This window comes from Lepisma saccharinum, chromosome 2, assembly GCF_977018435.1.
Source record: "Lepisma saccharinum chromosome 2, izLepSacc3.1, whole genome shotgun sequence".
In the NCBI taxonomy this organism is placed as follows: Eukaryota; Metazoa; Arthropoda; class Insecta; order Zygentoma; family Lepismatidae; genus Lepisma; species Lepisma saccharinum.
The window spans coordinates 194,891,846-194,904,012 of record NC_139230.1 but is presented as its reverse complement, the minus strand read 5'-3'; the positions used below and the strand labels follow the sequence as shown (position 1 = coordinate 194,904,012).

At 34.0% G+C, this 12,167-nt stretch overlaps 2 protein-coding genes across 6 annotated transcripts in view; one reads left to right on the top strand and one right to left on the bottom strand.

The window, feature by feature from the left end:
• The window catches only part of LOC145984239 (exocyst complex component 3-like), a 55,882-nt gene extending 50,677 nt beyond the window's left edge, over positions 1-5,205 (top strand). For all 5 annotated transcript variants that reach the window (XM_083117823.1, XM_083117821.1, XM_083117819.1 and 2 more), the window contains one exon: positions 2,645-5,205. In XM_083117823.1, coding sequence (XP_082973949.1) covers positions 2,645-3,280 — 636 coding nt within the window. In that variant the 3' untranslated portion in view covers positions 3,281-5,205. The remainder of the gene's footprint in view (positions 1-2,644) is intronic.
• Positions 5,206-7,143: 1,938 nt separating this feature from the next.
• LOC145984238 (uncharacterized protein C12orf56-like) overlaps positions 7,144-12,167 on the bottom strand; it is a 178,113-nt gene continuing 173,089 nt past the window's right edge. Inside the window, exon 11 of the mRNA XM_083117817.1 lies at positions 7,144-11,471. Coding sequence (XP_082973943.1) covers positions 11,327-11,471 — 145 coding nt within the window. The 3' untranslated portion in view covers positions 7,144-11,326. The remainder of the gene's footprint in view (positions 11,472-12,167) is intronic.

The window sequence follows — 12,167 nt, the reverse complement described above, 5'->3', positions numbered from 1 at the left end:
GTACATAATTAAGAGGAACTTTGATGTTTTTTACTATTTTTAGAGAACCAAGGTGAAAACACTGGAAATGCAAGAAAATGTAAAGACTGGAAAAGTTTTGTAAGCTTTGCTTAGGGCTGAGTCAATACCACTTTGAAGCAGAACGCATATTGCTACCAGTGCTCTTAACCAATTCTCACTGATACCAAATCTTGAAAATTATAACAATTAAAAGTTGTTCAAAATATTGATTAATATTAGTGGATGATGAGCCATGGTGGTCTAGTCAGTAGGGCATCTGACTGCCATGCGGGAGACCCAGGTTCGATTCCCAGGGTGGGTGATCTAAGGTCGGAATTTTTCCGTCCTTGACTCCACATAAAGTGGCTCTGGGGCTCACCCAGCCTCAAATCATTGGGTACCTGGGTTCAACCCTGGGAGGTAAAGGTGACTGGAGCATGATGCTGACAACATCACCTCCAAAATGGCCAGGATTGAGAATGTGTAGGGCCCTACCCCCACATCCCCTAAATGTGCCTTCATGGCACCATGCTATATGCACAGTGAACTTTGCCTTACCTTATTAGTGGATGATTAAAAGCATTAATTTATCCGACATTTCCTTCAAAATATTCAAGAATTAAATCAGAATATTATAATACATCTTATGTAATCACAAAATTCAGTTTTTCCACACAATATTGGTGCAATATATTTTCTTTATTGAAACCATAATGATTAAATTCATTATACAGGGTGACCTGTAATTAGATGTATTCCCTGAAAGGGGTTAAAGTAGAGGTAATTTGCAATAAATTTGACCATATGATACCCCATCCAAAAATTAGTAGTTTTCGAGATAATCACATTTCTATTGTTTTTTTTTTAAATGACAATTTTCCACATAAAAATGTGAATTGAGAAAAAACAGCTCATTGTATGGCACATATTTCAGCGTTTTCTAATAACTAACAAATAAGTGGTTGGTTGGAAAAACGTTTGTCCCAAATAACAATCTCATGTAAGTAACAGGTGGGTCTAAACTTACAAGTGATGATAAAAATAATGCACTCTTAGTTTACTTGGCAATGTATTAATAAGAAAAATGGTATGACACAAAGTGTACAAATTACTTAAATTACTTCCTTGTGTCATCAGCTATCCAACAAGGTATAAATGTTGCTAATATTCACATTTGTGTACAAGAAATAATACTTCATTCATCTTCATGTGAATGGAATCAATGAACAATACAATTAAAGAACATTATACATCTTGCTCAAAGTGGGCACCTCCGTTATTAATGCAGGCACACAGGTTTTTACGGACATTGATGTATTGACCAGCTGTTAAGATCCTCTCCCTGAGCTCTTCTTGCAAGTTTACTGGTGTCTTGTAAACTAAGTCTTTCATGTGGCTCCAAATGTAGAAGTTGCAAAGCATCATATCGGGGGATCGAGCCGCCTCAGCCAATCCATTTGTTTGGGTAATTTTCATCCAGCCTCTGTCGCATGCCCAGGCAGAAGTATGGATGGGCATCATCAACATTCATTTGATCGAGCCATTTTTCCTGCCCCAAATCTTAAATTGCATCATTTATGAACATTTTTTGAGGAACGGGATGGGAGGATGTGCATCTAGCTACAAGACGTGACATGATTTACCAGCATGATGGCTGCCCAGCTCGATCCCAAAATCGATTTGATGCCTTCTACATTTGGAGCCACATGAAAGACTTAGTTTACAAGACACCGGTAAACTCGCAAGAAGAGCTCAGGGAGAGGATCTTAACAGCTGGTCAACACATCAAGGACAGCATCACATCACGAGTTAAGAGAACAAATATCCATGAAAACCTGCATGCCTGCATTCGTAACAGAGGTGCCCACTTTGAGCAAGACGTATAATGTTCTTTAATTGTATTGTTCATTGATTCCATTCACATGAAGATGAATGAAGTATCATTTCTTGTACATAAATGTGAATGTTAGCAACATTTGTACCTTGTTGGATAGCTGATGACACAAGAAAGTAATTTAAGTCATTTGTACGCTTCGTGTCATACCATTTTTGTTATTAATACGTTGCCAAGTAAACTAAGATTGGATTTTTTTATCATCACTTGTAAGTTTAGATCCACCCGTTACTTACGTGTGATTGTTATTTGGGACAAACTTTCTTTAACGAACCACTTATTTGTTAGCTATCAGAAAACGCTGAAATATGTGCCATGCAATGAGCTGTTTTTTCTCAATTCGTATTTTTATGTGGAAAATTGTCATTTAAAAAAAACAATAGAAATTCGATTATCTCGAAAACTACTAATTTTCGGACGGGGTGTCAAATGGTCAAATTTATTGCAAATTGCCTCTACTTTAACCCCTTTCAGGGAATACCTCTAATTACAGGGCACCCTGTATAATGAGGGAACATGAAATTTGCAGTTTCACTGGTAATAACAAGCAAAGTACACCTTCAAGATTAATTTCTGTGGAATTTACATTTTCTGAACTTACTGTATTCACAGTATCAAATACAGTGAATGAAATGTTGGTATCAGGAAATCCATATCAATTCATTTTTCATTATCAGTTAAAATGTTTTGTTGATCTTGTTTGTAATATTTGAAGAGAATTTGTAAAACATAGTTATTTTTTCTTTAAAGCAACTAAGAGATGAAGCATCTAAATATCTGTTGGAGGAAGCATTTTTGGACTTGGAGCCTCATTTCCAAGATCTGCTTACGACCAAGTGGACAACAAGCAATATACCAGTGGATACAATTTGTGTCACGTTGGATGACTACTTTCAAGACTACAGCCATCTTCGATTACGGAACTTTGACTATGTTATTTCAGAAGCTCAAAATCTGGTTGCAAAGAAATATATTTCAGCTATGCTTCAGAAGAAAACTCCATTCAAAGCATTAGAGAAGCCATCTTTTAAAAATTATGAAGAAAGGCGTGAAGCTGCTCTTAAAATAATGAAGGAAGTTAAAGAAATGAAATCATTATTCTTGAGGATTGCCCCCAATGTTGCCAAGTTTGATTCACCATTTGACATTATTAGTGCATTAGCGGAAGTATTTAAAAGTGAAGATTCTGAGATTTTGTCACTGGACTTACACAGCTTAGTTGATAAATATCCTGACGTTACACAAGATCATCTTATTCAATTATTGAATCTTAGAAGTGATATTTCCCGCTCGGAGGCAAGAGACAAAGTCATGTACATTTTACAGACTAATAAGACTAGACAAAGACAACCTATTCCAAAGAGCATATTTTCACAGATCTTTTAAGAAATGTATTTTCATCCTGAGTTTGATGGGGTGTGAATTGTTCACTTCCATGATAAGTGTGTGTAATAGAGTATTTTTTCATCATGATTTTTGATAGATTGTTTTATTTTCACGTCTGTAATATGGTAATTTGTAGTATATTATTTTCAGCATCATTATTATTGGTAAGTTTTTGTATCATATACACGTGCTGTTATTGGTGTTTTTACCAATATTTGTACTAATGACTTCTCTCATTGCCTCTGATGTAGCGAGGTTGTAATATAAGTATTTTGTTTATTTGCATGTATGTTATGTTGTATGCGCTCTAAAGAGTACCCAGCTGTCACTGCTGTGCTAACTACCAGGTCGTTGAGGTTGGAAACTTACAATAAAACAGCAATTTTATTATATATATTGCATGTATATGCTAATGTTACCATTGTTCATCAAGATTTTTCCTTCGTTTGGGGTCACTGTTTTATCTCAGCATTGCACAGGGATCCAGAATGCCAAAAAAACTGTCAAAAATAAAAAACTTTTACTGTTAAGGGGTAAACACATGCACTTCTCTAAACAACTGAATGGGCCAGCAAACTGCCAAAGAAATGACTCCCTAAATTGATAATTAGTTCTTGTTGTCGGGCTGCAAATGGTCTTTCATAAAAATGAAATTTTCATTCTATATTTTGCACTTAGTTTTAAAACTTTTTGTAACGGGAATTGTGATAAGTATACTCCAACTAACATGCAGAAAAAGAACCCACATCTGAATCAAAAGAATATATATGTATTTTTTTTTTATTTTAAGAAAGACCTTAATTTATCTTGGAAGTGATTTTGTAGGAAGTCTGTTTTCCTGGTGTTGAACATTTATTGTGCATTTCCATGATCCTTTCTATTATTACTACTACTATTATATAATCTATATATGGAATGTACTCCAGTGTTCAAAGTATGTCGCTTAGTACTAAGGTAAGCTAAAATTTTGAAGTTAAGATTTTTCCTCTGAAGGAATAGTGCGGAATATTGAACCTCACTATTACAATAACCAAGTTACAAAACTAATTTGGGATGTACTCTGTTCAGACAAAGTAACACACTAGGTTATGTTAGAGGGTATAGCACTTTCTCTGAGCAGGTCTTTATAAATGTGAATCTGAACTTTGACATGGTATGTGTATGTGTACAAAGTATTGACTCCTTTTGCAAATTTCCCTGGTGTATGCTACTTATTCAAGTAGTGATCCAGTTGTCCTCAAAATCTGAAATGCTAGTGCCCCCAAGAATGAAACCTCAGACTACAGGACTGTGTAATCACTGGGTCCTAGGTTCGATTCCTGACAGGAACACTGCGGTGGTGAAACTACAATTTAAACTAGCGTAACTAATTTTAAAGTGGAAGAGTGGCAAAACACAAACAAAAGTGGCAGAAAAGTGATGCTAAATAACAAAAGCACAAATACACTAACCTTTATGCTACCAAACTAACCCCATGTTGTAAGACCAATAAATACATATTTCTGATTTTGATTTAATATATTTACTGCCATATTCATACAATTTCTTACAATTCAATATATACACTTATTTGAAAGTTAGAAAATCATTTATGAAGTTTACAGTCAAGTTATTATATATATCTATAAAATATATGCAGTACAGTACAACAGTGTGTAAATCTGCATACTTCATGCATAAGTTGATATATTTTATATGACACTGAAGTAACAGCATATGTTATATTCATGAGACTGAACCAGTTTTGTATGTTTGTAATTTTGACTAGACATCCATTCTACATTGTACAAAAACTTTGTGAGCCATAATATTCCCATTATATCCAATGTGGATGATATTTGGATTATATAATTGGTTCTCAATTATTACCAACCGTTACTTATAAATATTTAACAATTGTTTATTCAATGAAATACAAATCTATTTCAGTTACACATAATTGTTGTTTTTACATGTATGAACCTTTACATATCAATAATTATTTATATGTAGGGACGTGACGTTTTCGTTTATTTTTCCCTAAATTTCAGGGTTATTTTTTAGTGCAATTCGGTGTTATTTTTCGCGGTTTAAAGCAAAATTCGGTGTTATTTTTACATGCGTTTTTACCGTTTCTTCTATTAATATGACTTTCACATTGCTTTAGTTATGGAAAATTAAGGCAAATTTTAGTTTTGATGACAAAAATAAATCAATCAAAACCTTTGTGAGAAATGACCAAATTTCTTGCATTTTGAAAACTACTCCATCTCATCGGTCATTAAATATGGAATGTTTATTGAAGGATATCACCCAAATCTTTGAACACAATCATATTTAAAACCTTTCACTCTGAGAATAATATTTTCAAAAATTGTTTTCTTAAATACACTTTTCAGTTTACAATAACATTGATGATTTTCCAAGCACAGATGGTGCGTAGTAAATGTTCACAGTACTCACTCACCACACTTCCTATATATATAAAAAAACAACTTCTAAATAGAAAGATAGCAGTTTCTTTTTCCATTCACTCTAATGGAATGACTACTTTAACAAAGGCTTCCACAGTTTGAAGTGTGATGTAAGCCTTCGACGACAGAAAGTTGCCGGTTTGTTACACTCACTTTACTTTTGTTCTCGGGCCTCCCCGATGGCGTAGTGGTAATCTCACCATCTTGTAATCAAATGGTCCCAGGATCGATACCTGGTGGAGGCACCATTATGGTTCGGATTCAACAAACTAGGTTCAGTCCCGATTAGCCTTTATGTGCATAAAGTGGACGTGAAACAGCCTCTCACTTCCATTGCGCTTAATCAAGGAATCCTTCCGCTCCAATGTTATTTTGAAATTCAGTGATTACAAAATAATGTAGTTCTATCTAAAGGATAAAGGCTTTCAGAAGCAAACTAATGCATTCACTGCTGGCTTTGGGATGCTGCGGAGTACACCATGGAAGGAAAAGGAAATGAAAGACACTGCACAAACCATGCAGCTTCAGTGATTCTGACTGACTGAAATTTCCCTTACAATGCCAAAAAATCCCTCTTGGACCTCAAAATACCATTTTGTGTACACTATACACACATAACACCCACATCCCTATGCCCCTCCCCACACAATAGGTGTTTCTCCCTGAAAATTTTCCCTTTTCTGCAAAACTTCCCTTCTGAGTCAAAGCACTGTCAGTCATTTCTGCGCAAAACTGCAATACATGAAGCATGACAAACTCTTTTGAATCAAACTTTCACTAGCTAGACTAGAGATGGACAAATCTCATAGCACTTCTGGTAGTTCTTTTTGAACAGAAGAAGTGTTATGCCCAGTTTATAGTGCATATTTCACAGCATTTTTCACGATAAAGTGCAAATTCGGTGTTATTCTGAAGAATGGTGAAATTTGCGTTATTTCGCGATTCCGAAACACCAATAACTTGCCTCCTTATCCTACCCAAATACATTTTAAACACTTTATTTGCTTTCCTCAACTTTTTGGTGTTATCGTTAAAACGAAAACTTCACGTCCCTATTTATATGTATATGAATGTTATTAAAATTTGTAATTTTGAATTGAATGTTTTTGTAAGAATTGTATAATTTTCATATAATCAGACTTGTTACTTTCAGGAAACATAAAACTTGGCCAATTTTCATGGATGTCCAGAAGGGGGCAAGGGGGAGCCACAGTCCCCCTAGAAATTAAATTTCAATCTAAAATAATATATTTCACACATATAATTTCATTTCAGCCACAGTCATTTGTGTTTATTATGAGAAGAGCATTGCAGGAACATGATAACTTCAAGCTGAAGGAATGTTTTTGATTGGAGCAGGACTATTATGGGAGAAAATGTTGTCTTGCCCCCCCCCCCCCCCCCCAGAAAATAATAATATCTAGCTTGCCCCTCCATTGAAAAATTCTGGAGGATAACCATGCCAATTTTTGCTCCAATATTAAGTATTTGTGAATGGAAGTTTCAGTATTTGAAGAGCTACCCCACGTTTTACAGTAGCAATAAGCTTTTCTGATGAATACCATATTTACGCATGCATAATGCATACTCTGTTTTTGATGGAAAAAAGTAACAAACAATTTTTTCTCATGTATAATGCGCAGTGTAATTCAGGTTCAATAAATTGCTTTCTTAGTTGTAGGTCATAAAGCTCTTGCCATTTTGATCAAGAGCGAAGGACTTCATACCTATTCAATGAGTCACCTGTTGCTGTGTAGACCAAGAGGAGGATATCATCTTGGGTACACCATGAGTCATCAACCCACGCCACCTTCTCCTCCCCCTCCCCCTCCACTGTGTTTAGCATTCCAAACCTTTCACTTCTATAACTACCTTGTTTATTTTGTAGTAGAAAAAAGCAAGATGAAAATTATGTTATGGATTTGCAGCAGTCAGGAATTAATTTTCTATTATTTTTCCTAACATGGAATGTGCATGCTCAAATTCTACCAGTATGGTGCTGTTTTTCATGGTGTTGCAAAACATTCTGTTACAAAGTGGAAAATCATGGAAAATGGCCATTTCACTTTTATAGTGTTCTTTAAATTATTATTATTACTGAAGAAATCCAACCTAGTATTTTGTATTTGCTCCTGTTGATATATGCATGTTATATGCAGTGACATAGTGAAAATATGTGTGGTTTTATGTTGACTGTCCGAATTATTCTGTACATAATATGCACCACAATTTTCGGGGGCAAAAGTTTTGAAAAAGTGCACACTATGCATGAGTAATTATGGTAATTTCTAAAATCAGTTCTTGTATTAACTTCCCGATGGTTATTTCAGTAATATCAAAACACATGCAATACTAAACACAAGTACACAAGCAGAAAATAACAGCAGAACCTAGTTACATTTTTAAAAAACATTTAATTTATTAAATTACATAACCTATTTGATTTGACTAATCTGCGAAAATATTATATGAAGAGCATAACTTGAAACATAATTTACTACTCACTTCTTGTGGCATTACACTTGAACATAATTTTACATTTGGTCTTGTTCCAACAACATATTGACTACCATGTGAGAGACCCGGGTTCGATCCCCAGTAGGGAGAATCGGAATTTTTTCAACCTGTTCAGGCGGCTCCGGCACCCACCCAGTGTATAAAGTGGGTACCTGGAGGAAACTCTGGGGGGGGTAAAGGCAGCCAGGGGCGTGGTGCTGATCACACCACCCCACCTTCGGCCGTGATCAAGAAAGTGTGGAGCCCTAACACCACACCCCCTATACACCTTTATGGCATGGTGCATATCACAGGGAAGTACTTTACTTTTTTTTTTTTTACTTTACTTTTCCAACAACTTATTACACCACACAAGTATACACACACATATAGATATGATTTATATCACAGAGAAATAATCAACATTAAAGTTGATTTTTACCAAGCCTAATAATAATGCTTTACAACTTGAAACATACACAAACATAAAGATGTGCAACCACACATTTCAATCTTGCTTTACGATGTTCTGAACCATTGGACTTGCTGTAAGAGTCATTTGCCATCTTAAAAGTAACAGAATTTAAATAAGTATGCATATTCATTAAATAAAGGTTAATGGTTACTGTTGTATAAAGCTACAAATTACACAAGCAGCTTCCAGAATTGTTTTATAAAATGCAGTGTTACTGAAATTGTTAAATACAAGAAATAATAATGCCATCTTCCTCTTCAGAAACAAATGCTCCCTTCTTACACTTTTTTCAACTTGTGTAAATATTGTATTCTATCCTTTTTCATTCATATTACATACAATTTTATGAGACTAATAATTTATACCACTTTCAGTCAAATTAAAAATTCATATTAAATGATCGTGTCCAAGTTTCTGAAGAAGTTACTTATGTGGTAATTACTACGTGAAGTTGTTTTATCAATATGATTTGTTGAACATGTCTTGTTATTTTCAATAAGAAAAAAATTCTTGCGTCATTGATTAAACTGATTTCATTGTTCTTATTGTTATAATGTGTTAACAGATATTACAGTGATGATGCCAGTGATAACATAATAATTTAAGGCATAGTACAAATTCAAGTCTACATATAAGTGATCTTAACTCTACACTTAACTGTAAGAATTTTTAAAGTACATTTCTTGTACATGAGATGACTACATTATGTGATGCAGAGTAGAAAAATAATCTCTATAAACATTTGCCATATGCCTTTATGAAAAGTCAGTTATATTTCAATGCAAAAGTTGTGAATTTTAATTACTGATTTAAAATTTTAAGTGCACAGATATTGTGGTATAAAATTTATTGACGTGTGTTTGTAATCAAATTTTAAAAAGTTTTAAATTACCTTCATGCACATATAGGCTAATTGGAATTTGACCTGCAGTTTAAAGTGGGATCTGAACTGTTAAAATGTGCTGCCACTGGGTATTGAACCTGTGATTACAAGTTGACATTCGGGGTCTTATCCAATATTGTACACAAATTTGTTTTGCATGGAAACTACTGTACCTGTAGTGCTTGTTTCACTTGGTTGGAACCTGAATATAGTTTTTGTGTAATATTTGATCATGATGATGTTTTATTTTAAATACTGAACACAGCTGATAGCCTTCTATAGTACAGCATTATATTGTATGGTAGCACAAGATCAAATACAATATGTACAACATTGTACATAACTGTTTTCTGTACAACATCATAAATTGGAGTTAGGATATATCCGGAAAATATTTAAAGTATTTCATGTGTTCTACTAAGGGTACCCTTTGCTTTGACCTACAACCAAAGCATGCTAATATGACCCATCACATTGTAATCAAAGCATCACCAGTGGAAGCACATTGCACAGTGGTTCTGATCACACTTTAACTTGAGATCCAGTCCCAATTAGCCTATTTGAGCATAAAGTGGACTTGAGAGAATTTTTGACAAAGCATAGGAGACATTTTATTGACCCACGCTCTGATTGCATAATGCTCTTACATGCTTATGAGAGTAGGTTAGGTGGATTAGGTTCTGTGCTCTTTTTATAAATATTATCCTTGTTAATGTATGTAAACACAAAAATATCAAGAAGGTAGCTTTAAAGAGTATCAGTTATAATAAATTAAGCATCTGATATTAAATTTGAAGATATTAATAACATGCTGATGCAATTTAATATGGCAAATATGGCTCAACTTGAATATATGTAACTACAAGAAATTACTATTTGTGTGGAATTCGATTAAGAAAATTTCAGTCTTTTTTTTCTATTTTTTCCTTCAAGTTAACTGAGAGATTATAAAAGAAACATACAAATTACCTCAAGTAAATATTCTTGCTGCTGGGTTTTCATGATAAATATACACATTGTAGGTTCAAATTCAGTTATATTTATAATATAGGTATATATACTATAGTATATGGTTTTTCAACTTTTGTATATTCTTCTTTTGGTTATACATATCCTGATCTTGTACATAATTGTTGTTCATTTTATATATGGGATCAGTAATTGTATAGATAAACCATCAGATCAATCAAATTATTGGTAAATTTATTGTCAAAAGCCAATAATAACTAAATAGTATAACTAGCCCCATTCCTATTTTAATGTGCTATGTTTGTGGAAAGCTATTAAGATACAGAACCATACTTTAGATTTATGGATTTGATTTACTAAGAATGTTATAATATTTTGGTGTTTTTATGTTAGAAGCTTTGAACCTTAAAGTTAGATTTGTTGTTTGAACTACCTTCTAATGAAGCTTACAGTAGCATATGTTTCTGCCCCTAAGCTCTATTTCTTCATTTGTAGCTATTTACTATGTAGATGATGGACAATCATAGCTATAATTGATGAATTATTATTACCGTAGTTCCTCGTTAATCATAGGCACATAGTGTTAACTATATGAATCATATGATTCAATTTACAAATAGATTGTAACTTTCTAATATGCAGTATGACTTTCTCAAAGAAGAGTATTTTCTTGAAATAACTTTAGACAATGTCTGATGATCACGTAGTATGTAACTTTAGATAATGTTTCTTTTTTCTGGACAACAAAATGATGCCTCTTAAACTAATAATCAGCTGACATAATTAGTTGAAAACAGTTCACTTCTCCCACAGGAAGCCATTTTTCGCACTTTTTCCACCAGTTCTTGAAGTAAACGCTTTATGGGATAACTGTCAGGTAGCTTACGATTCACTCTTGGCCAATTTATGTAATACCTGAAAATGAAAGATTGTAATTATACTTATTTCTACAAAACAGATGTATTTGACAGTGGTGGAGCTTTATTGGTGGGTACTGAGAATTCTATATTTGAAGCATTTTTTTTTTTTTTTTTTGTAAATTGTGCAATTCTTTTGAAAACTACCAGAGGTGTAGATATCTTGAATTGATAATCTCTCATAATTTCATTCTATAATAATACATTCTATTCTATTTTCAGAAATCCATACATTGCTCACATTTTAATTTTATATTTAATAGAATATGAATATATATATTATATCAATGCAATAGGTTTTCCTTTGAACGGTCTTGCATTAACTCTCGGCTGCTGCATGGCATGGCACTGCTGGCAGTTTGCAAAGATGGCTGTAGTATCAACACCAGGGCTGCCGTTAGGGGTGTGCGATGTGTGCCACCGCACAGGGCCTTGTGCTTTGAGGGGCCTCGCGCTTCCAAATCAGTTATTTGCTCATATTTTGTGCAAACAGGATTGCACTCAAATAGAAGGAAGAAAAACATAATTGTTGTGAAAAGAAAAATTGCATCATAACGAAGTTGTATTTCTGGCAACGGACAACTATGTCCCCTCCTGTCAAGCCACCAGTGAAAATTTGCCAACAAGGATCAATGACCCATTGGTGACTCCAACTTTCCCTGATTTCTTGCCTAATGTTCAACCGAGGACAGAC